Here is a 27094-nt window from a genome sequence, read left to right on the forward strand (position 1 = left end):
CTTAAATGCACCCTTCTGTCCAACTTAGCATTTTAAAGAAATTTTGATTTACATATACATCTAAGAAACTCCAAAAAGCCTCAGAAAAACCCCTTAGGGGTCACCTTGGCCCATGGGCCTCAAAAAATAATAAGAAATTAATTTTTCCAATGACATAGCCATTACAGGTTTTACCTTAAATTTGCTTAAAAGCAAATATCGGTTAATTCATTTAACTAGGAATACATTAATACATTACAAAAGAAATATTAAAAAGTTTGGAAAAACTGGAGCTGTGCCCTCATGCTCCCTTCGCTCTGTTCTGTGGAAACGCGGTGGGACTCTAAAGCCAGAACTCCCACCATACACAGTATCAGGCCGCATGCTTCAAAGAGTAACACTAAAACCTTTTAAATGTCTACTTTGGAATGTTCCTGTTCTGGCAATTTCCAACTTTGTATTCTCCATACCCAAAGGTGTGGGTTTTGTGTGTGTGTTTTGTTTTTTTAAATTGAAAAACTGATTTTATTTAATATTTAACATGTCACAGATTCATTATACACTTCTAATGGTCAAATAATGATCTGAGACGGAAATATGTACTAGTTTAAATAAACTATGTGGGGTGCACGCAGGATTCCAGGGGACATCATAGCCTAGAGTTCAAATGGTATGGATTTGTTCACTCTTGAAGCAAAGCCCTGGGGCTTTTTGCAGCTCTTCCCGAAGTTGGGAAATGAATTCATCCCTCTCTTCCACTTCTTGGAGGAGCTCCAGAGCCAAGAGAGCCTATCAAAGAAATCTCCTACATATGGTGGGAGAAATAGAAAATGTTGATTCTATGTGGGTAATATCAAAATGATTGCAAACATTTAAAAGGATTTAAAGCTTGAACCATTTAAGTCTTACAAGTTAACCTTAAAAAATTCAAATGTATACGGGTCGCTCAACTGCTCATTCTGCATAGTGCCAATACCTGAATACTGACTTTGAGCAAAACCATGACCGTTTGGATTAGTACCATTCAAAGGCCCTGACTCGTTTAGCATGCTGTTCTCTGCACAACTGAAGTCGGATCCCTCAAATGCATCCAACTGTGACGCGAAAGCAGTGGTACCGGAACTGGCGCCTGCTGGCATGCTGGAAGAGGACATCTGATGGAACTGTCTCAAATCCCTTTGGTCTAACACCGAGTTGCATGAAGGGCTTTCAATATTCATTCTCGTAAATCCCGAATTGTCAGTCTCCCTCATGCTGTCATTACTGGATATACTGACAGGGCAATTCTGCAGCATGTTGGCACCAGAAAAACCACAGAAGTCAGCTGATGACAGGGATGATGTTTCCATTCTGCCTATGTCATTAGTACTGTTATAAATGCAAGCATTAGAAGCATGCAAGTCATTCACAACAGGCACTTCTGAGAATCTCGGGATACCCTGTGAATTAGAGGAAATTGTCCCTGTTGAAAAACTACTCAGTGGATTTGTACTGACTGAGCATGAGGGGGGGTGGGGCTCTGAGGACCAGTGTGAAGAAGGCTGAGGCACCATTGGGGGCATGGCTGAGGCATGATGTGGCATGGCACTTGAGATGGACACAGATGGGGAGTAGTAAGAGTCTGCTTGACTCGAAACCCCTGCAGGCCGGAGCATTTCATTCAAAACTGCACCAGGAGGAAACGAGTTTGATTCTGTGGAGGGGGAAATATATCATTACAGCACTGAAGTGAACAAAATTATAAAAAGTACTACTTCTAAAAATGGCACAAACACACTAATAAAGAAAATGTTCAAGGACACTGATGTGGCAGTTCAAATTAAAAACTAAGACAGCACTAAAATGATTACATGAGCCCTAAGCTAAATTCTGTGACACTTACCTTTCTACAAATACCTGTACATAATATTGCTACGTTATTTTGGCACAGATTTCACTCCAGTCAAATCTGAATATCTAGCTTCTGAGGCCCCATAAAGATATTTTTGGAAAGTGAGAGATGAATATTAGAATTTCAGTTAATGGGACTCTAAATAGCCAAAATTCATTTCATATTCTTCTTTTTTAAGAAAAAATGAAGTGATGGAGGAAACACTCATTGGGGATGATTGAAAGTCCACATAATTATCTAAGATGTATTAAGATATAACACACTAAGGTACTACAAATTCCCCGTCAGAAAAAAAAATGAAGGATTCTGTGTTTATTTACACATTATTGTGACTGCTATACATAGTAATCCTGGAAGAAGCACTGGTTTAAGAATATAAGGGGCAAAAGACTTCTAATTAACCCTGGTTGAATGATCGAAACCAGAAATTGACAACTTTTTTTTTTTTCTATAAAGGGCCAGATAGTAAATATTTTAGGCTTTGCAGCCTCTGTTGGAACTACCAACTCCGCCACTGTGGTGAAAAAAGAGCCACAGACAATTTGTAATCAAATGAGCACGGCTATGTTCTAGCAAAACTCTACTGATAAAGACAGGCTACTGGTTAGATCTAAACAGTTTCTTGCATGACATACCGTAATTAGTAAAAGTACCACCATATGAACGAAATGTAATTTCCCAAACAGTAACTCCCCAAAACCAGTTTCCAATAGGACCCTTGGAAGCCAAGATCAATTAATTCAATATTCAAAGCATCAAAAAATTTGTAGGCGTGGAAAATAGAAAGAAGCAGTTTTATTTCTAAGAATGGAATTCCAATATATTATGCAAAGCCATGGTCTTTCCAATGACTAGGGATATTTTATAGGGAATAAAATACCTTTTTTAATGAATCTTCCTTCTCCAGTTGATCCTAGGGGACCAGGTCTAGGTCTTTCAGGAAAATTAACTGCTGTGATAAAGGTTTTTCCATTATTAAATGTAAATTTGAAAAATAACATTATCACTTAAAATGCGCAAAACTGAATAAAACAAAAAACCCCCCACGAAATCTATTTAAATGTGAATCAATCCAAAAATATTCTTACCACAATCCTGCCACAGTTTCTGGAAAAGGAGACTTGTTTTTTGTTTCTTTGCTTTATTGCCATAAGTATCTGGTTAGAAAGAAACCAGGAAAGCATGTGAATGAATCATCATGCTTCTTCTCCTTTAATAAATAGTTTTTATCCCTATATAAAAAATGCTTTAAATAAATGTACATAATATGGACTTAATAGATGTTGCAGAGTGTGTCCTACGCCAGTGATAAGGGTATTTTTCTCTTAGTAAAAAACAGTTTGATATTCATCTCGCTTTCTTCTAACATCTATAAGTCAACAACGTCAACTAATGCAATAAAGGCAGAAAAGGACCAAAATGGAGACTACTCTCTGGCAAGTTTGCTATCTATAAAAACCCCCTCAACTATAAAACAAATTTTGGCAAACAGTTTAGATACTTTGAAATTATTCCAGATTCCTTTCCTAAGAAAGAGGTGTAAAGAGCACACAGATCAACCGGTTGAAAAATCAATGAAAAACTACCAGGCAAAGAAATGGAAATTATGAAAAACAACCACCACCTGTATTTCAAGGTATCTTACCAAAAAATGTTATTACAAGGCCTAATTTTAAGAAATATATAAAACATGACCACTAAGAAGTCACACCTTTTTCATCTGGCAGATATCTGAAATCCATCGACTCACTAACTTCCTGGTCAGAAGGTCTCCGCAACTGCATCTTCACTGTCACGGGCTCCGTGATCACTTTGCAATACGGTGGAGTCTTGAAAACAATGGCCACCTGACGGTGCACGTCAGCTTGTGAAAAGATGCCTTTAGCTTCCCAGTCATTCAACGCAAACCGAACCTCTATGTCATCTAGTGAATAGGAAGGCAAAGAACTATCAGTGGGAAAACAAAGTAAAATGTTATCTGTTAATTTAAAATATATTCTGAAGTCCATGAAACAAACAAACAAAAAACAAATACCTTTCTGAACTTTGTCACAGAGCAGAAATATTTCATCTCCTCCTCTGACACTTCCACAGTTCTTGTTTACACGGCAAATCCTTAATTCTGCAGTATTAGGAGCACCTAAATATGAAGAGATTTTTAATGGGTCGCTACCTTAATATTTTATTCCGTTTTGATGGAGAGAATTTTAGGAAAACAATCTATAGAACAGGTAAAGAATTTTAATGTATAAGAACATTAAGAACACGACATTAATCATCCACGCCTGACCCTTTCCTTTCTGACTACATTGTCTAAACTGGTTTAGAGTGACTTTCTAGGCAATGACGTGTCCTCTAATGAAATCTTCCTGCTTCTGAATTCTGATTCTTTCCACCCTCCTACACCCTGTCACCAAACTAATCTTCTTAAATCATGACCATAACCCTAAGGCAATGCCCTTTTCATGCTTCCTATTATCTGGGTCAATATTTCAGTAACTCTCCCTGGAATTCAAAGCTCTCTGTGATAACAATCTGATCTGCCTTTATAGCCCTATGTCCCACTATCTTTCTACATGCAAGACAGGTACACACACGCACACAGGCACACACACACAGACACACACACACACACTATGAGGGCAATTTCATAATCTTTTAAAACTATAAATATCAGTATCCTTTGATCTAGCATTTGCCAACAGTCTACTCTGCAAGTGTATGCTAAAGACTTGCACAAGATATACACATGCAGATACTTACTGCAGTACAAAGTGTTAGAGCCAAAAGAAAAAAAGCGAGAAGGAAACAAACCAAATGTCTTGTAATAGGGTAATGATTTAATAAAATTATGATATAGCCATCTAAGGCAATATGCAGCTACTGAAAAGAATAGGGTGCCTGAAAGGAAAAATGATTCGAGATACATTGCTAAGAAGGGGGGGGAATGTTTTTTTAAAGATCAGTAATGATTTCTTTAAAAAGTTGCCAAAATTATATAGTGTGAATGATGAAGATAATGTACTTGTACATATATGAAGAAGAAACGGGTGAGATATGTAGCTGAGGACGGTGACTACCTGTGGAGAATGAAATTAGAGATTTACTATAGGAGAATACCTCCTGTTATTTACTTCAGAAATGTTTGAATTTTTCCTGTAATAGACATACTGTTTTTCTAAGTACTAAAATACTTTAAAAAATTATACTATACTAAAAAAAAATAAGCTAAGGCTACAAACGCAAGAATATAAAGTACTTACGGTTGTCATAAATTGGGTTAGACACAACAGGAGGTAGAGTAGTCGTCAAATTACCATGTTCATCATAGAGGAAAACTTGAAAACATAATCTCACCACATTGAGGTCGCAATCTTCAGTATCAAGCAGCTGTGGTTCAGGGACTGAATGGTACATTAAAAAAAAAAAAAAGAATCTAGAATATTCACATAGAACTAAAATCCCTGCTAGGTCCTCCTCCCTGCCCAATATACTTGAGTAGTGTCCAAATCTGCACTAACTAAAATAGAATCGTATACAATCTCAAGAATGCCTTTTATCATCGGTATATCATGTAGTCACTAACAGTATTCATGAAGTTATGACCATGGTCAGGAAGTAACTATCCCAGTCACCTAGAATTTAGGGCGAATTCCAAATTGACATTAATATCAAATTTTTACAAATATAGTTGTAGGTTATATACAACAGAGAATAGGCATTCCTTCATTAATTCAACATACATGTATTCAGTCCAGTCATTGTGTTAAAAACTCTGTAAATTATCTCCTAAACCTGTACAAGAATGACTAACATCCCCATTTTACAATGAGAAACTGATTTTAAAGAAATGAAATTACTTGTCCCAAGTTTCACAGCTAAGTGGCAGAAGAGAAATTCAGACTCAGGTAACTGAATCCAGAGCCTAGGCTCTTAAAGACTGAACTCCATTAGAAAATTTTACATATATTTTGCATCAAGTGACAAAAGGAGTATCTACTAAAGTTTAGATCAACACTTTAGGAATTAAATACCAAGAGGTACTAGATGAGATAAGGCAGCTTTCTTTGTATAAGAAATTTTATGTACAGATTTGTTTTGTTTAAAAAAGGCAAACAAACCCTACAGCAGGAAAATTTTATAATTCTAGAAAATATAAAAACACATTCCTTATGAAAGAATATAATGTTTGCTAATTGACATTGAAAAAAAACCCCAGTTCCAAAGGAAAATATTACTCTGCCTTTTCAAAGAATACCATAAGCTGTGGCAATAAATCATAATATAGTCATATTTTAAAAGCATGAAATACATATTAAATTTTATGAAAACTTTTATTTTTAAGAGGGTATTAAAATTTGAAAACAGCTAAAATCCAAATAGTCTTACAGACAATAAAAACTACAATATAATTTTGCCTATTTTTATTTAAACTACATTTGTAGTCTCAGTAGCTATCACAAGATTTAAAATTATCCCATTATCATCATTATTAAGCCTAGCATTTGAAGGAGTCTATTAGAACATATTTATACAAATAAAAGGTCAAAATGTGATGTATGATCCAAACACCTGTGTCCCAGCAGCATACTCTACTGGCACAATTATGTAGGCAATGAGAGGTCTACCTCTTCAAAATCATTTTTTTGTAGCTTTATACATTTAGAATTCAAGACATTAATGTTTATGAATGTCAAAGATGAGTAATCAATATACAAAAATAAATTATTAGCTAAGTGCACCTGACAAGTTTAAAAACAAACCTATATAAGTGACAGAAACAAACTGTGACAGCTTACATTAAAGAACAGGCTCTGGATATAGACCCCAACACGAATGTAACTCAACAACATTTTGAGCAAAATATATTTATGCTTCCATTTATATGAAGTTCTAGAAAACATTAATTGATGGTGACAAAAAGCAAATGAATAGTTGACTGGGGCCAGAGGAGGGAGAGAGAATTGACGGGAAGGAGCCCAGGGACATTTTGGGGTGGTGCTGGTGGTGGTAGTGGGAAAGTTCCTCATCTTGATGGTGGTGGTGTTCCATGGGAGTATATATTTGGGTAGATCTAACTGTATATAACTTAGACTCAATAAAAAGTTCATTTAAAATCTCTTAAAATGGTACATAAAACTCCATGTTTTGAACTGGAAGGAATATATCTTTCTTCTTTAAGTCAGTACAACCTTGACCTATATTCCTCTCTTACACATTTAAAGTTGTTGTTTTTTAAATATGTCTTGCATAATTAATTATCCTCTACATATGCCTCTTTCTACCCAATCAGGCTAAGTTCCATGAAAGCAGAATGGGTGTTGATGCATCTTCACTAAACATGGAACACATATGTATAATACATATTAAACATTTTCTTAAGCTTTTAAGAAAATAAAAAACTTTTTGAGTGAGTGACTGAAAAATTAAGGAAAGGCCTGGTAAACAATCAAACATTTGCTGAAGAAAACTATAAAGTAAATATCAACAGAGGGGGGTTCTATTTTTGTAATGGCAGGTGACATTACCACATTGGGATCAGCTGTACCATGAGAACTAAAAAAGGTGGACAAACTATGCAACAAAAGTCCTCTAAAGGCATCAAAGAGCTAATAAAATCATGAAGAATCATGGGGCTAGGATATAGAAGAACTGTAAGAAAAACACTCCTGTTTCTCTTTACTCACTTCTGATGTCTGTGTGTTTTTTCACACATAGCAATTCTCCAACTCTCAGAACACCAATTGGGTGTCCTGCAATTTAACTCAGTTTTGACACTAACCACCTGGGATTCGAACAGATCCCACAAGCAAGGGCTCAATCCCACAAGACCTTGCTCAACCCCACACTTAAGACACCAATCACAAGTCCAGGTGGTCACTTATGCTTCTGACTGACTGGCTACAAATTGGGAGTTCCATGACCCACTCCTCAGGTTTGATAATTTGCTAGAACGGCTCACAGAACTCAGGAAAGAAAATGACATAGTAGATGACCAGTTTATTCTAAAAGAAAACAACTCAGGAACAGCCAGACAGAAAAGATGCATAAGAAAAGGTACGTAGAAGTTACACTGAGCATCCATGACCCTCCCAGCACCTCCCCATGTTCACCAACCCAGTTCTCCCAGCCCCTTCAGTTAGGATTTTTATGGGGGCTTCATTTTGAACAATGACTGATCAAATCATTGGACAGTGGTGATTAATTCAACCTCCAGCCCTTCCTCTTTCCAGAGGTAAAGGGATGAGGTTGAATGGTGCAACTCTAAGAGCCCAATTGATTGGTTCCTTTGACAACCAGAGCCCCCGCCCCCCCCACCATTAGGTATTTTTCAAGTCACCTCATTAACATAAACTCAGATGTGTTTAAAGAGGCTTGTTATGGAAACAACAGACATTCTTTTTACCTTTTTAGCTCTTATCGTTTAGCAAATTCCAAGGATTTTAGGAGCTCTGTGCCAAGAATAGGGATAAATACCATAAAATCACAATCATTACAGAAATCCAGAGAGGTAAATTCAGAACAAGAGGGCTCTTTTTTTGCAGATATAATCTGCCAGTTTTGTAAGAGGTGGCTAAGAGGATGAGAGGTTGAGATGAACTCGCAAGAAACTATAAGGGAAAAACAGGGAGTTCAGGGTCTGCTGAGGATGGGGAATCTGATAAATGTTCAATGCTTTGGTTGAGGTCCCTGGAGGCACCCAACTATACCCTAGAAGTAAGGGTTAACTGGAAAGACACTAGAGACTCACCGGATGAAAGACCAGCTTCAAATACCCTAAATCAGCCACTACAAGAAAATCTTCTGAAAGGAGATAACATCCTAGAACTAAAATCCCCACAATTTTTCACATACAATGACTGATATTCTATTTTAAATAACCAGACATATGAGGAAACAAAATAAAGTGATTTTTTAAAAAGTGTTCTGATCACGATGGCAATATAGGTAGACACAGTACTTGCATCCTCCTATATCACATCAAAATTACAACTAAACTACAGAACAACCATCATTCAGAACCGCCTGAAATCTAGCTGAACAGAAGTCCGACAACTAAAGAAATCACACCGAGACTGGAGGGGCAGAGACGCAGAACAGGCCAGTCCCACACTCACGTGTAGCGAATAAAAGTCAGGAGGGATATCTCAGCTTCAGAGGTCCCCATTGAGAAGTGAGGCCCCCTAGCCCAGGGTTCCAAAGCCAGGAAGACAAGTACCCATAATTTCTGGCTGTAAAAACCAATAAGGATTGAGGCTGAGTGAGACATAGGGCTACTGGAGTCCCAGATGTTCCCTTAAAGGGCCTGCACATGGACTTATTCAGACTCACTCACTCTAAGCTCCAGTGCTGGGGCAGCAGCTTAAAAGGCACCAGGGACACAGGGGAGGAACTGAATTGTCTGGCATCAGGGCAAGAGCTGGATGGGGAGCTTTCTTCCAGACAAAAGTGCTGGCAGAGGCCATTGTTCCTTTTCTGAGCCCTCCCCGCACAGAGCCATATCTGAGTCTCCATCAACCTGGCTGACACAGTTGACCCTAACCTGGTGATTCCCTGAGACTTGTGTCCCACTCAATTTGCCAGCCCATCCAAGCTATTTGCAGTGGCTTTTCTTTCCTTTTTTTTTAAAAAAAAAAAAAAATGTATTTTTATTGATTTCAGGGAGGGAGGGAGGGAGGGAGAAAGAGAGAGAATCACTGATTGGATGCCTCTTTCATGCCCCCTACTGGGGATCAAGCCTGCAACCCGGGCACGCACCCTGACTGGGAATTAAACTGTGACCTCCTGATTCATAGGTTGATGCTCAACCAATGAGCCATACCAGCTGGGCTACAGTGACTTTTCAATATGAATGGCCTATCTTGGTTCATGCTTCTAACTTTCCTAGAATCTCTTAAACAAGCAGCATATGACCTCAATGTGCCTGTACCTCTCATTAAGTGGCTCCAGGCCCAGCACTAGTGGCAGCTGACCTTGGTTTGAAGCTTGGCCTCTCCTGGGCACTTCGAAGCCCAGCACAAGTAGCAGCTATCTGCAGGTCACTTTGTAGCTCATGCCGGTGGCTGGCCTTGGCCTGCACCTCCTGGAAGGTCCCAGAGCCAGCATACCATGGGACAATTTTGGGCCATATCAAAGCACCACCCAACCACCTCCACAGGCACACACTCACCGGGCAGACTCAGTGGGCACCAGAGTCCCACTGAAGTAAGTCCTGCTCTGTTGAGTGGGCCTCTGCAAAACTGATCTTACACGAGGCTAAAGCCAGTCCTTTTAGCTGTTCAGCCTGGGGGTATATCCCTCCCACTGACGTGCCAACAGCAATCAAGGCTCAACTATAACGGGGGGGGGGGGGGGGGTACACAGCCCAAAAGGGGGTGCACCTGGAATGTCCAGCTTGGGTGAACAGAGAGGATGTGCCACTAGACTCTATAGGACACCTCCTCCATAAGACCATTCTACTAAGCCTGGGAGACGTAGCAGCTCTATCTACTTATATAAAATCCATGGGTGGTGTTCGTCACATATAGACGAATAGCCAGCAACCGAGTGGAAGTCAGTCAGTCCTACAGGGGTTGTCTTGGCAATGGCTGCGCTCTACCCCAAGCTGTTTCCCGGAGCTGTTTCCTGTAAGGGCGGAGTTTGAGGCAGGAACCCGCCCTGGGAGCGTGGAGGCAGATCTTTCTGAGGTGTGCCGCCCCAGCACGGGGTGAACCTGAGTGGGGCGGCTGAAAGGCTTAGAAAAGACAGACAAGAGAATGAAAGCCAGGTCTCGGTGGGATGCTGCTTCTCTGAGAGAAAGCGACCATGCCCACAGCCATGCCCACAGCCATGCCCTTATTTTATAGCAGATGCTATGAGGCAAAGTAAGGGCGTGACCAAGATGTTTACAAACATTCTCCTGGGTTTCAATCCTACTCAACTACATGCACCTGAACTCTATCAAGCCTACATCACTCAGGCACGTGGGGTGTTCGGACCATAGGTTCAAGCTTACAACTACACCTTTTGGCTATAATTGTGCTGGGAGGGCCCTGCCCGCCAAGCTGGGACTTGCATGTGGCAATGAGAGGACTGTGCCCTCTCATCAGTCCAAGGCTTGAACCTGTCCAAAACACTGTAGCGGCTCCCCACAATAAAGTTTTAATTCTGTTTCTTTGTTACTAATGTTGTGGCCCCATCCCAAAGAAACAAAGGAAAATTTCCCCATTGAATTTCTGAGTAGTATTACTCCTTCGGGAATGCCGTGTCATAAATTAAAATTGAAAGTGGGTGCAATCATCACGCTATTGAGAAATCTCAATAGTAAATGGGATCTTTGTAATGGTACCAGATTTATTATCAAAAGATTATGACCTAACATTATCGAAGCTGAAGTATTAACAGGATCTGCAGAGGGAGAGGCTGTTCTGATTCCAAGAGTTAATTTGTCCCCATCTGACATTGGCCTCCCATTTAAATTGATTCGATGATGGTTTCCCGTGATGCCAGCATTTGCGATGACTATTAATAAATCACAAGGACAAACTCTAGACAGAGTAAGCATGTTCCTACCTGAACCCGTTTTTGCACATGGTCAGTTATATGTTGCTTTCTCTTGAGTTTGAAGGGCATGTGATGTTACAGTTAAAGTTCTAAGTACTTCATCACAAGGGAAATTAGTCAAGCACTCTGAAAGTGTTTTCACTCTTAATATGGTGTACAAGGAGATATTAGAATAAGTTTAATCACTGTATCGGTCATTGTTTGCATCACTGTTGTTTTTATATCATGTTTTTGTTGTTTTCATATCATGTTTTTGTCTTTTTTATATCATGCCTCTGTTGTTATATCCTTTTGTTACTGTTTATTTATTAATAAATTTATATATGATTTTCATATACATTTTACTAATTCCCTTTCATCTCTCACACTTCTATTAAAGAGAAAGGGCAAACAGAAATATTAAAATATCTCTGCTAATTAATTCCCTTTTTAAAATATATATTTTATTGATTTTTTACAGAGAGGAAGGGAGAGAGATAGAGAGTTAGAAACATCGATCAGCTGCCTCCTGCACACTCCCCACTGGGGATGTGCCCGTAACCAAGGTACATGCCCTTGACCAGAATCGAACCTGGGACCCTTAAGTCTGCAGGCCGATGCTCTATCCACTGAGCCAAACCGGTTAGGGCAATTAATTCCCTTTTAATGTGCACAAATTTTGTGCACCGGGCTACTAGTCTAATACATAAAACCAAACACAGGGAGGCTGCCAAAATGAGGAGACAAAGAAACATGTCCCAAATGAAAGAAAAGAACATAACTCCAGAAAAAGGACAAAACAAAATGGAGAGAAGCAATCTACCAGTTGTAGAGTTCAAGGCACTGGTTATAAGGATGCTCAATGAACTTAGGGGAAGAGCAGATGAACTTTGACATCCACAAAGGACAGGAAACATAAAAATGGAACTAGGAAACATAAAAAAGAACTAGTCAGAAATAACAAATACCTTAACTGAAATGAATACATTATAGGGAATCAACAATACAGCAGATGAAGCAGAGGATCATATCAGAGATTTGGAGGATAAGGAAGCAGAAAATATCCAAACAGAACAGCAAAAAGAAAAAAGAATCCAAAAAGTGAAGATAGCATAAGAAGCCTCTGGGACAACTTCAAGTGTACCAACATGTACATCATGGGAGTGCCAGAAAGAGAAGAGAGAAAGCAAAAAATTGAAGATATATTTGAAAAAATGACAGCAAACTTCCCTAAACTGGTGAAGGAAATAGACATACGAGCTTGGGAAGCTCAGAGAATCCCAAACAAGATGAACCCAAAGAGGCCCACACCAAGACATATTATAATTGAAGTGCCAAATTTTAAAGAAAAAGAGAGACTCTTAACATGTTAAGCGCCCAGTCACCAGTGACTGACACTATACTTTCCATCCAGAAGACAAAACAGACTGGGAACATAATGTGTTAAAAGCGGCAAGAGAAAAGCAGTTAGTTCTCTAGTAAAAGGGGAGCTCCCATAAGACTGCCAGCCGATTTCCTAGACAAGAAAAAACTAAAGAGTTCATCACCACCAAATGAGTATTATAATGTCTAATCACTGGGCTGTACACCTGAAACTAATATAACATTGTATGTCAACTGTAGTTGAAAAATATAAAATGATTTCAAAAATATAATATAGCCCTAGCTGGTTGCTCAGTGGTTAGAGTATCAGCCTGTGGACTGAAGGGTCTCGGGTTCAATTCCGGTCAAGAAACACGTACCTCAGTTGCAGGCTCAATCCCTGACTTGGTCAGGGTGCATGTGGGAGGCAACCAATCAATGTTTCTCTCTCACATTGATGTTTCTCTCTCTGTCTCTCCCCCTCCCTTTTACTCTCTGTAAAACTCAATGGAGCCCAGCCATTGTGACTCAGTGGTTGAATATCAACCCATATGCCAAGAGGTTGCCGGATCAATTCCCAGTCAGGGCACATGCCCCGGTTGTGGGCTCGTTCCCCAGTAGGGGGTATGCAGGAGACAGCTGATCAATGTTTCTATCTCTCTCCCTCTCCCTTCCTCTCTCTAAAATCAATAAAAACATTTAAAAAGAAAAAGAGGGAAAAAAATCAATGGAAAAAATATCCTTGGGTAATGATTAACAACAAAAAATTATATATATGTATATTATATAATAAATATTTAAACCTATTTAATGTAAGGCACTTACTATGTACTAGGAACTATTCTAAGTGCTATATGAGTGTCTATAATTAACATCATGCCTGGTTCTGGATTTGAAAAATAAACAATACCCTCTCCCTCCCAAACCCAAGATCTTCCACAGATGACCCATATGCCTCTTTACACCTGAGACTAATGAAATTCATGCAAGGGCCTTCACCCCGGCCTCCACCCTCTGCCGCCTCTGCTGCAGCCCCTGCCCACTGCAGCTTTGTCTAGAAGGACGTCCAGAAGGACATCTGGTCTAATTAGCATATTATGCTTTTATTATTATAGATGGATGATTAACCAGCTATTTTGAGTACTCAGGATAACCTTTATCAGATGAAATTCGTGCAAGGACCCCAGTCCTCTCATTGCCACCCTCTGCCGCGGCTCCTGCCTGCCTGCTGTGGCTTTGTCTGGAGGGAAGGACGTCTGGAAGGACGTCTGGTCTAATTAGCATATTATGCTTTTATATTATTAAGAAGATATGTTCTCTGTGAAGCAGTACTGTTGTTAATAATTAAAGAGTATACATAAAGCACTTAACATTTACTCTTGGATAATATAAAAAGTACTTAATGGTGGCTCTTATTTATAATCTTGTTTTATACCAAATTATTCCTGTTTTATACATCATCTAGACCAGGGGTCCTCAAACTTTTTAAACAGGGGGTCAGTTCACTGTCCCTCAGACCGTTGGAGGGCCGGACTATAGTTAAAAAAAAAACTATGAACAAATTCCTATGCACACTGCACATACCTTATTTTGAAGTAAAAAAACAAAACGGGAACAAATACAATATTTGTATTTGCATGTGGCCCGCATTGCCATAGTTTGAGGACCCCTGATCTAGACTGAGATAGCCTATTTAAAGGTTTGGCCTTCAATAATGAATCAAAAATTTAAATGAGTATACTCTTGACCTAGAAATCTCTGAAAACTTATCCTAAGAAAATATCACACAAGAATTCAAAGTATACATTCAGTGAAGTCTTTTGAATAAAATGAACAATAACCTGTTCATTAATAGATGTCTAGATAAACAGATTATGACCCACCGAAACAACAGAATACGGTTAAAAACTAAAATAGATTTATAAGTACTAATATAGAAAGATATTTAAGATATATTCCAGAGTGCAGGGAAAAGAAGCAGTAGAACAGGCAATTAGTATGATTCCATTTATTTAAAAAATACTATGTGTATATATGTCTACACAAGTATAAAGTAAATTCTAGAAAAATATACAGCAAACTTAATAGTGATTTCCTCTGGAGAGTTAAGAGTGACAGGGAAGAAGAGGACTTTTGCTTTCCACATTATACTAAATAGCAGGAAAAACAAAGACCTAGAGAAAAGAGATACAAACCTTATGGCTTATAAACATATAATATGTGTCTACAAGAATATTCCTTAAATTTTCATCATATCCCCTTAAATTTTTTTTCATCCAGGAAAAACACAAACCAACAAAATAAGGATGTCTTAAATATGACAAAGAAATCTATGCTTTGAAAATGTTATAGATGTTCAATTCATTAATTATGCATATTTAAGTAGCTGATGAAGACTTTATAAGGAGACTACTGTGGTGTAGAATGCTAGCATTTAGCGTGGTATCATTTATCTAGTGAAACAACATACAGTGATTAAAATCCACTAAACAGTAAATATCTAGCCATATACAGAAATATGCTGCGAAAATATTTTGTATAGTTTCTACTATTTCTAAACTTCCACATTGGGCTTAAAGTTTCGCTGTTCAATATGCTTTTGAGTTAAATGCACTCCAATACCTTGACATAATGCCTATTCAACATTCAGAAAGAAGAGCGCATACTGTCTGCTAAAGTGGCAAAAGAACGGCCACCCACATTCAAAAAGAAACAGAACATTTCTGAGAGGATCCAGAGACACGTTTGTTGCATGGACAGTGCACTGACTGTAAGGAATAACATTTCACAGACAAACTACACGGCATTCAAGAGCAAGGCTCTTGCTCTGAGTTAAAGATGGTGGAGTAGGAAGATCTGAGCTCACTTCTCCTCACTGACACCAAAACTACAACTACTACATAAAGAAGACGTATCTCTGAGAATGACCTAAGACTAGCAGAACACATTTCCCACAGTTACGGATCTAACGAAAAAGCCCAATGGAGAAGTAGGAGGGGTAGAGACTCAGTTAGGGCCTACCCTATTACCACTCCCCACGCAGTTGCCCACAAGTGAGAGGAATATCACAATGGCAGAAGTCCCCCGCCCCGTAAAGAGTGAGGGGTCTGCGCCCCAACCTGGGAACCTGCAAGAGGAAGAGGAGCCCTCATAACATCTGTCTTTGAAAACCAACAGGGCTTACATCTGGGAGAGCCGAAGGGCTGAGAGGAAACCAAGCTTGTGCTCTGAGCCCCAGTGCAGAGGCAGCAGTTTGAAAAGCACCTGGGCCATGTATGAAAGTGATACAGTGACTACTTTTAGGGTGTGTGTTGGAGGGACAGGTATCTGCTGGAATTTTCTCTTGAGTCAGAAGTGCTAGTGGGCGCCAACTGTCTCTTTCTTTATTCTCCTACCTAGCTGCTCTGACACTAGCAAGTACCGTTTCTGACACTCTTCATTAACCTTGCTAACAATATTTTTCAAAAAAATATTTTTATTGATTTTTAGAGAGAGAGGGAGAGGGTGAGAAACATTGATGTGAGAGCAAACTATCAATCGGCTGCCTCCTGCACACTCCACTGGGGATAGAGCCTGCAACCTGGGCATGTGCCCTGACTAGGAATCAAACAGCAACCATTCGGTGCTCAGGACAACCACCACCCAACCAACTGACCAACACTGGCCAGGGCATGCTAATACTATTCACCCCACCATGGCATTTCCCTGATGACCCACCCAAGCTGGCACCCCTCCAAAGCAACTCCTTCCCTGCTACACCTGGCAGGCGGCCTTAGTCAGCACCAGTACACAGCAGTGTGTCTGCAACAGTTGAGACTGGGCCTTGCAGGCAGCTACACTGACAGTCTGTACTGAACACCAGTGTGCCCGTAACAGTTGTGGCAAAGCTACATAGCCACCCTAGCCAGGAACCAGCCTCGCCTACCAGTGTGTCCTTAGCAGCTGTGGCCCAACCACAACAGGAGGCCACACTATTTCATACAGGGAACACCTCTGAAGTACCTGACTCTGGTGACAAGGGAGAATTCTACCTCTGGGCCCCACAGGACACCCTCTAAGTAAGGCCACTTTTTCAAGACTAGGAGATGTAGCTGATCTACCTAACACATAGAAACAAACAGGCAAAGTGAAGAGACAAAAGAATATGTTCCAAACAATAAAACAAGAAAAGCCTCAGAAAAATAACTAAGCAAAACGAAGGCAAGCTGTCTCCTAGAAAAGAGTTCAAAGTAATAGTCATAAAGAGGCTCCTCAAACTCTTTAGACAAGTGGATAGACTCGGTGAGAACTTGAGATAAAAATTATTAAAAAAATAAAAAGAACCTATCAGAACTGAAGAATGTAACAACTGCAATGCAAAAATACATTAGAGGAAATCAACAGCAGATCAGATAATTCAGAAGAATTGATCAGCGATAAGGAATAAAGGATAATGGAAATCACCCAACTGGAAGATGAAAATGAAAAAAGAATTTAAAATAATGAGGGACCTAAGGGACAACATCAAGTGTACTAACACTCATGTCACAGCAGTCCCAGAAGGAGAAGAGAGAGAGAGGGGAAAGGACAATAAACCTATTTGAAGGAATAATTGGTGAAAACTTCCCTAACTCAGCAAAGGAAACAGATATCCAAACTCAGGAAGCATAAAGAGCCCCCACACAAAATGAACCCAAAGAGACCCACATCAAGACACATCATTTTTGAAATGTTAAAAGTTAAAGAAAAAAATCGTAGAAGCAGAAAGAGAAAAACAACTAGATACATATGAGGGAATGCCCATAAGACTATGAGCTATTTTTTAACACTTTGCAGGCCAAAGGGATTGGCAAGATATATTCAAGGGAATATAGTTGACAAAAGGGGAAAACCTACAACCAGAATACCCAGCAAGATTATCTTTCAGAATTGAAAGAGGTAAAGAGGTTCCCAAAAAGCAAAAGCTAAAGGAGTTTATCACCACTAAACCAGCATTACAAGAAATGTTAAAGAGAATTCTTTTTTAAAAAAATGTTTGTTGTTATTAATTCTCACCCAAGGCTATTTTTTCCATTGATTTTGAGAGAGAGAGTGAAAGGGAGGGGGAGAGACACATCGGTTGGTTGCCTCCCACATGTGCCCTGACCAGGTTGGGGATCGAGCCTGCAACTGAGGTATGTGCCCTTGACCAGAATCAAACCTGAGACCGTTCAGTCTGAGGGCCAACACTCTAACCACTGAGCCAAACGGGCTATAGGGCTAAAAGGAATTATTATTATTATTTTTTAGATATATGTTTATTGATTTCAGAGAGGGAGAGAGAGATAGAAACATCAGTGATGAGGGAGAATCATTTATTGGCTGCCTCCTGCACGCCCCCTACTGGGGATCGAGCCCGCAACCCGGGCATGTGCCCTTGACCAGAATCAAACCCAGGACCCTTCAGTCCACAGGCCAATGCTCTATCCACTGAGCTAAACCAGTTAGGGCAAAATGAATTCTTTAAGTGAAAAAGAAAAGGCCAAAACTAGAAATAAGAAACTGAAAAAAAAAAAAAATCTCATTAGTAAAGGCAAACATATAGTAAAGATATAACCACTTATAAAGCTAGTATGCAAACAATTAAAATGGCAATACCTATATACCTAAATGTAATGGACTAAGCGTTCCATTTAAAAGACACAAGGTATCTAAATGAATAAAAAAACTAGACCCAAGAGAGTCACTTTAGATCAAAAGACACACAGACTGAAAGTAAAGGGATGGAAAAAGATATTTCATGAAAATGGAAACAATCAAAAAAAAGCTAGGGTAGCAATGCTTATACCAGACAAAATAGACTTTAAAACAAAAGTTATAACAAGAGACAAAGAAGGGCCCAATAATTCCACGTCTGGGAATTTATCCAAAGAAAATTGAAAACACTAATTCAAAAAGATATATGCAGTCCTATGTTTATTGCAGCATTATATACAATAATGGAAGCAGGCTAGGTGTCCATCAACAGATGAACAGATAATGAAGATGTAGTATACATATACAATGGAATATTACTCAGCGGTAATAAAGAATGAAATCTTGCTATTTGTAACAACATAGGTGGACCTAGAGGGTATTATGCTTAGTAAAATAAGTCAGAGAAAGACAAAACTACATCATTACACTTATCTGTGGAATGAAAAAAACTAAATAAATGAACAAACAAAACAGACTCATAGATACAAAGAACAAACTGCCAGAAGGTGGGGAGGTGGGGGGATAGGCAAAAAGGTGAAGGTGCTTAAGTGGCACTAACTTATAGTTATAATATAAGTGAGCCATGGGAATATAAAGTACAGCACAGTGAATACAGTCAATAATATCTCAATAACTTTTTTTTTAATATATATTTTATTGATTTTTCCATAGAGAGGAGGGAAGAGGGATAGTCAGAAACATCCGTGAGAAACATCGATCAGCTGCCTCCTGCACGCCCCCTACTGGGGATGTGTCCGCAACCATGGTACATGCCCCTGACAGGTATCGAACCTGGGACCCTTGAGTCCACAGGCTGATGCTCTATCCACTGAGCCAAACCAGTCAGGGCAATATCTCAATAACTTTGTACAGTGACAGATGGTTACTAGACTTCTTGCATTTATAAGGTATATAAACGACAAATCACTATGTTGTACACTTGATACTAATATATATTCTATGTCAATGATACTTGAATTAAAAAGAGCTTTACATTCCAGAATGAAAAAGAACATTTCTGAGGTTTTCTTATAGAAAAATGGCAATCTCCACTGATATAAGAAAGCATAAGAATTTTTTTAACACTGAAAGATATTGAATATACTTCATTATTCAGACATAGACACAAGTCAACAAGTAGAAAAGTGAACACAGAATTTAAGATAGCTTTTAACCATAGGTTTAAAATACAAATAGAAAACACATAAATAAACCAATATCCAAATAACAGAAATGATTATATCAAACATACTTACCATTGAAAGGATTGATTCCTGCCCTTATTCTTGAAATAATAGCTTCTTTTACTTCTTTTTTCTTTACACATCGAATACCCAAATTTTGAAAACTAGAAAGAAAAAAACAGAACTGTCAAAATGCACTATAGTTAAACACATAAACACCAAAGAATATCCTAAGTATTAAGCATCCATCCAACAGAGAAGAGTCTCCATACTGTCAGATGGAGATGATAAAGCATGTTGTAAATTTCCAACTGAGATAATAAAGGTATGAGGCTAAAAAAGTGGGGTTAAATTCTAAGAGAACTGTTAAAAGAAAAATAATGCATACCATATAGCTGTTGCATACAGTATTTTACAATTACACCATATTAATATGCGTAGGTCAAATATACCAAAGTAGGTAAAGATTAACAGGGAAGTGACATCAAAAAGCTAAAATTCAGCCCTAGCGGGTTTGGCTCAGTGGATAGAGTGTCCACCTGTGGACTAAAGGTTCCCAGGTTCGATTCCCATCAAGGGCATATGCCCGAGTTGCGGGCTTGATTTCCAGTGGGGGACATGCAGAAGGCAGCCAATCAATGATTCTCTCTTATCATTGATGTTTCCATCTCTCTCTCCCTCTCCCTTCCTCTGAAATCAACAAAAATATTTATTTTTTAAAAAGCTCAAATTCACCTTCTAACCAAATTCATTATCAAATCAATAGAATCTGTATATTTGATAATGTAAAGCAAAATTTATAAAAGATACCCACAGGCTGAAGCCCACAGGTATATTTTGCTGACCTCATAAAAGTGTTGTCTACATTTAAAAAAAATGTTCATAGACTACCAACATTTAAAAATCAGGTAACTGCATACAAATATCTGGATTTCTGGTTTCTTGCCCGTTTTAAAGGTCTGCCGACAGTAGGCTGGTTCAGAAACACCTTGCTGAAGCTGAAGGAGGGCTCTCCAGTTTGCTATGGTGCCTGCGAGTCCTCTCACACCTGGCACACTCCACTCCACAGACACTTGTTATTTGAGCCCTGACTACACTGCTAGTAGCGGTGGAACATATTTTATGTCACATTATATGAAGTTATAATAATCATCACAAGAAAGCACTGAAATGTGTTCTTTAATTAGAAAGATGTTTGATACTAACAATAATATTTAACAAAAGTTTCAAAATGTCATTTATGGAAAACTTCTCAATAGCTACAAATATTACTAATTTGCATGTGTACTACAGATGATGGTTGGGGGAACTCCCCTACCACCACCAGTCATACTTGTTCCCACATGGAAAAACCATGACATCATTCAAGATGGGTGGGTGTGAATAAGGAAGCAAAACTGATTATAATAACATTCCTATTTGTTCAAATTTCACAGGGCACTTGCAACAGGAGGCTGCCTGCCTGCCCCTCTCCAGGCTCATGCTCTTCACATTTACCGCATTGTGATGTTGTCAGCACCTCAACTATCCTTGACATTTCTTTCCTCTGCCTCCAATAACTAAAAAGAAAATGAGTCTTGAATTCATAATCCTTTCTTGAAACCCCAAAACCACAATCCTCTTCCTCAAAAGTATTCTGCTTCTTTGAAAGAAAGATTCTTAGCTTGGTTCTTTTTCTTTGACAAAAGATTGTAAAGAATCCTCCCCTTTAATATATTTTTACACTACTTGATTTAGTTTCATCTGAATCATATTTGACTGCCTCGTCACAGATTAGAAGTGGTAGAGATTCCTGAAATTCTGACAGGAGGAAACCAAGGATCATAGAGATTACTTGAATCATACATTCATTCCTTCATAGTCATTCAACAAGTTTTGGGGTTCTTACCATGTACCAAAAACTCTGGGAAAATGGGGGTTTATAATCCTTCCCTTCTCGAAGTTCAGTCTAGTGCAGGGAGTGGCCAACTACAGTCCATGGACCAAATCTGGCCCCCTGCCTGCTTTTTCAAGCAAAATTTTATCGGAGCACAACTCAACGGATTTGCTGATGTGCTTTCATGCTGCCCCAGCAGAGCTGAGAAGTTGCCACAGAGACCATACGGCCTGCAGAGCCGTAAATATTTACTCTCAGGCCCTTTACGGAAGAAACTTGCTAACCTTTAGTGTAGTGAAGCAGATGGACATTAAGGAATCACACACACAAAAACGCTAAACTGAAACCATGACAATTTTTATAAAGGAGATGGACATGCTGCCATGAGAGCCCTATGAGGGGAAAGAAGTGGTCAACTCAGGGAAGGCAGACAGGCTTCTTGTCAGAAGTGACACTTACTATGAACAGAAATGAACGAGGGGAAAAGGAGAGTCAAGAGACTTCAGGCCGAAGGAAAAGAACATGCCAAAGAGCCTAGGGAAGAGCAGTGTGCGCCCTGGAAACTGAAGGAAGGCCTCGCGACTGCAGCATGGCGGTCAAGGAGAACACCGCACACCAGAGGCTGGAGATACACGCAGGTCACGTGGGCTTCTGAGGAATGTTGTCCTAATCCCAAGAGTCACATAAAGCCATCAACATGTTTTAAGCAGAGATGTGACCATCAGATTTGTATTTCAAAAGATCACGCTGAATAAATACATTTATTTATTTAAATTTTTTTTTAGAAAGATCACTTTGGCTAAAGCGGAGGACACAACAAGAGCTGACGGGAGGAGAGCAGTCAGAGGCTCTTCTTCGCAGCCCACATTTAGACGACCGCGTCGGTAGCGGGGAAGTGAGGGAGGTCACTGAGACAAGTGGAGAGACAGATTCAAGAACTCTTTAGGAAGTACCCATCAGTGAACTCAACGTGTGCACCTGTGTGAGAGGTGCCAAGGATGAAACTATGTTTGGGGCTTTTACAGCAACCACTTAGATCAGCGGTCGTCAACCTTTTGGGCCTCACGGACCACCGACTGGCGACCTCTGACTTAAGGTACATTAGGAGACCAATTTTGAGAGGACAGCGGAATGATTATATAAGAGCATGGTGTGGGGCGTATTCTATTTGAGGTTCTTTTGAGATATTTAAGAGAATATGTCAAAAAGACAATCAGACTGAGTACATTCCCCACTGAAAAAACGAGGGCTCTTGAGAAAAGAGCTGATTTCAGGGCAGTGGCAAGAAAAGGAGAAGTAAGTCTTGAACACTTTGTTGTGTCAGGAAGTAAAGAAGTGCTTAAAGAAATATGGGGCCATGTCCAAAGGACAGTGGAAACAGTCTGAAAGGGCCTGAATTAGTCCAATCTGGGTCAATCTGAAAATCAAAACAATGTCAGTACATTGACTATAAAAATCCATGGGTCTATAGCAGTGATGGCGAACCTTTTGAGCTCGGCATGTCAGCATTTTGAAAAACCCTAACTTAACTCTGGTGCTGTGTCACATATAGAAATCTTTTGATATTTGCAACCATAGTAAAACAAAGACTTATATTTTTGATATTTATTTTAAATATTTAAATGCCATTTAACAAAGAAAAATCAACCAAAAAAATGAGTTCACATGTCACCTCTGACACGCGTGTCATAGTTCGCCATCACTGGTCTATAGTGTTATTCTTTTTATATGGGGAAGGGTAAAATGGGAAAATTTTTCTCTACAGTAGAATGCCAATTAATATCACAAGTGGGAAAAACTAATATCACGTCTCCTGAAGAGATATTTTGAGAAGAATACAGCATCGCCTCTGTAGACTCCTTGTCCAAAATGTTTCATATTAACATGAAAATATCATTCATGCTATTCATGGGAACATGGATATAAATAGGAGCAACCATTCAGACGAATCCATATTGAACAACAATATTCAAAACAAACAGCCTAGACGTTTCAACAATGTTAACATCATGAAAGATGAAAAAAGGCTGGGAACCTGGTCTAAATTAAAGGAGACTAAATAAGCATGACAACTCAATATACGTACAATAAAGGCCTGCGTTCTTGTCCAAATTCTGCTTCATAGTAGCCATCTCTGCAGTCTTTTCCTACTAAATCATGAGGATGAGGTTTAAATGGGTCATTCTTTGTTACTAATGTAATTCTCACTTTTCCTTTTCCATAACAGTTCTTAATCTGAAAAAGAAAGAAATAAATGATCCATAAATATTCCTCATGAAGAACTATTCTACTAAATGAAGGTTCAATTTATATAATGTGGCTAGTACTGTATCCAGTTGGCTGGCAACTGCAGTTTGGATGAAACCTGCCAAGAATACCAGTAGCGAAGAATTTACCTCTCAGTTCCTTGGCATATTAATTTCAATTGGCCATTAGCATCTGATTCTGCTTAGTTTCCTTTTAAAAACAAGTGAAATTATACCAAAATATTATCACAGTGCATGAGAAAATACTTAATCATTAAGTCAGCGAATGCCATGCTCTTAGATTCACTGTCATACCATACACATCCCTTCAAAGTATATACTTAAGCCATACTGGATATGATAGCACACCAATACATAGGACCATTTTATTTAAGATGTGACATTTCAGCTCACAAAGACAGTTGTTCATCAGTTAGCTATCCCAAGTGCTTGCTGTACAGTAGGCAATAAATCAAGTTGAGTTTCACAAAATTGTTTTCACACAGTGAGTACATCTAGGACACTGAGAATAAAGAGGAGAGTTAAACATGGAAAGAGGGTACTCTGAGCATGGGGAGGAAGAGAAGGTTCAGTTTGGAAACACAAAGCAGGGAAAATGAAAACCAGATATGACAAAGGAGCAAAGCAGTTACATAATGATGGGTAGCTTTACAGGTAAGAGGACACTAAAATCCATAATCCTGAATTTAAACTTAATTTGAAAAGCAACCAGGAAGTATTTATTGCCTTTCTGAATAAAAGACACCGTAACCACTTAAAACTGTAATATAGGCTGATGTAAAACTCAAGGTGTAAAGGGTTCAGAACCTACTGGATCTTAGAAATATTTTAGAGAACGTACAGAATAAGCTGAATTATGGAATGCTACCATTTAGTAGCATTTCTCTCATTTTAACATTTAAACAAAAGGACTTGGATAACTCAAATCCATATTGCTGCCCAAAAAGTGACAAAAATTAGGATCTTACAATTCAATAATTTTGCCATTGTTTTATTCTATAATTTAGCCTTCCCCTTAAGTTCAATAGAATAAACTTTGTAAACAAGTTAGTTATAAAACAGTGAATTAACATCTGTTGAAGAAAGGCTAAATAACACTTCTCAAAATCCACTCTGCCATTCAAATTTTTAATTGGCATTTAACGGATAAAAATTCATTAAAAATCAAATGAAATATAGTATATTTTATAAGTAGAATATACTGTCATTTTGGATCAAAAACTACTTTTAAAACTTATGCTAACATCAAAAACTATTTAGAAAATGACTATATTTCAAATAAGTCAATGAAACCCAGAGTATCAGGGATAGATAATAAAGGCAAGGAAAAAGGAGGCAAAAACGTTCATTCTCCTTTCCTGTAGACCCTAGTTTAGCCAAATGATTGTAGAAAGAATTCTGATTGGGTTCCCAAATCCACGTCTTTAATCTACGGAATGACTTTGCTCACTGCTGGAAGGAGGGAATGCTTTCTCCTCATTAGCTCTGTGTTTCATGAGGGGAATCATCACCCCAAAGCTGCCAATGTACACTAAGCACTGTGAATCACTCTACTTAGATTAACACACAAACGAAGCTATCAGCAGGGATGAAGAATCCATACTATAGTTAAGAAATGACCCTAGATAGCTACTTAGTACAAATCAATCCTATATAATAAAAGTCTAATATGCAAATCGACCAAATGGCAGAATGACCGGTGGAACGACTGGCGGCTATGATGCACACTGACCACCAGGGGGCAGATGCTCAATGCAGGATCTGCCCCCAGGCCAGCCAAGGTGGGTGCCAGCAGCACTTCCCCCCACCCCCCGCCCCCCGCCGCCAGTCACCTCACAGAGGAAGGCAGCAAAGGGCAGGGCCAGCAATCGCCCCGCCAGTCGCCCCACAGATCGGCCCTGATTGCTGGCCAGGCCTAGGGACCCTACGTGTGCACAATTTCGTGCACCGGGCCTCTAGTTAAAAAGAAGAAGAAAAGCCCATGGAAATGACTGTAAAGAAACTGGGCCTTTAATGCAATTGCTGTAGCTAAAATATGAAGCAACTAAGAGTGAGACACAAACACAGGAGAACGGTCCATTACCTGGATAGACGGGTATGTTCGGTTGTTGTCTGTGCTGTGCTCCCCCGGAATGCTGCCCGCTGATCGCCCTTCACATTTGTATCGAAAACGCATTCCCCGCTGCCTGGGTTGTTCAATTATCTCTATATATGGGTTATACCCACCTGAAATTTTAAAAAAAGGGGGAGGGGCAAGGAGCGTAAGATTCAAACAGCAATAATAATGGCTATTAACCATTTCATTTTTTAAAAAACAGCAGACTAAAATATTTTCCCTCCCAAATTAAATAACAAGGTTTAAAATCTAAGATTGGGTGGCAAAGACATCTTTTTCTCCCATTCAAATTGAGCTCCAAATCGAGTTAACACACGCCATTCAAATCATATTGATTGGTTAGCACTTTATCACTTAATATCTAGAGCTAATGCCAATGTGAAGTTCTGAGATAGCCACTTTAGGGATACCCACTTCTCACATGACACCAAGCAGAAGGGTTTCTCCCAAGGTTCCCCCAGAAGAGTCAAGAAGAAAATCTTCAGAAGTTCAATGTTATACTCCAAAAGTGAGTTGAACGGCTTGATTTTACCTCAGACTCTTAATAGTGGACTAAAAGACTACTCATTGGAAATGTAAATGCATTTAAAACCCTTGCAGTCAGTGGACTTTTACAGAGTATATCAAAACAAGTTCCACAAGGGGCTTCAATAATCTTCAATCAGTCTCATCTAAACCAGGGGTGGGCAAACTTTTTGACTCGAGGGCCACAATGGGTTCTTAAACTGGACTGGAGGGCCGGAACAAAAGCATGGATGGAGTGTTTGTGTGAACTAATATAAATTCAAAGTAAACATCATTACATAAAAGGGTACGGTCTTTTATTTCAATAGTTTTATTCATTTCAAACGGGCGCGGGCCGGTAGTTTACCCACGGCTGATCTAAACCTTTCTAAGGTATAAGATGCCATGAAGGAAAAGAAAATAATTATTTCTATAACAAATACAATTCGAAATATGCAACTTTAGAATGAACTACTGATAAACACAACAGATGAATCTCAAAATAATTATACTGAGCGAAAGCCAGGCTTAAAGAGCACATGCTGTACGATTCCATAGATATAAAACTCTAAAATATGTAAAATAATCTATAATGTCAGACCGCAGATTGGGGGTTGGAGTGGATGGGGAAACTGGGGGGAAAGGGGCATGCTAATTATCATGATTGTAAGCAATGAT

The 27094-nt window shown here is 39.0% G+C and overlaps 1 protein-coding gene across 6 annotated transcripts in view; it reads right to left on the bottom strand.

Moving 5' to 3' along the window:
- Window positions 1–480: 480 nt before the first annotated feature.
- REL (REL proto-oncogene, NF-kB subunit) overlaps window positions 481–27094 on the bottom strand; it is a 36322-nt gene continuing 9708 nt past the window's right edge. Inside the window, exons 2-10 of one of the 6 annotated variants that reach the window (XM_036334446.1) lie at window positions 25880–26022; window positions 23616–23764; window positions 19726–19817; window positions 5134–5274; window positions 3906–4010; window positions 3582–3794; window positions 2959–3027; window positions 2751–2819; window positions 481–1672 (exon numbers count right to left, since the gene is read on the bottom strand). In XM_036334446.1, coding sequence (XP_036190339.1) covers window positions 885–1672; window positions 2751–2819; window positions 2959–3027; window positions 3582–3794; window positions 3906–4010; window positions 5134–5274; window positions 19726–19817; window positions 23616–23764; window positions 25880–26022 — 1769 coding nt within the window. In that variant the 3' untranslated portion in view covers window positions 481–884. Of the gene's footprint in view, window positions 1673–2750; window positions 2823–2958; window positions 3028–3581; window positions 3795–3905; window positions 4011–5133; window positions 5275–19725; window positions 19818–23615; window positions 23765–23925; window positions 24299–25879; window positions 26023–27094 lie in introns of those variants that run through there. The other 5 variants (XM_036334444.1, XM_036334450.1, XM_036334448.1 and 2 more) reach the window with 5 other exon arrangements.

This window comes from Myotis myotis, unplaced genomic scaffold (genome assembly GCF_014108235.1).
Source record: "Myotis myotis isolate mMyoMyo1 unplaced genomic scaffold, mMyoMyo1.p scaffold_m19_p_14, whole genome shotgun sequence".
Lineage (NCBI taxonomy): Eukaryota > Metazoa > Chordata > Mammalia > Chiroptera > Vespertilionidae > Myotis > Myotis myotis.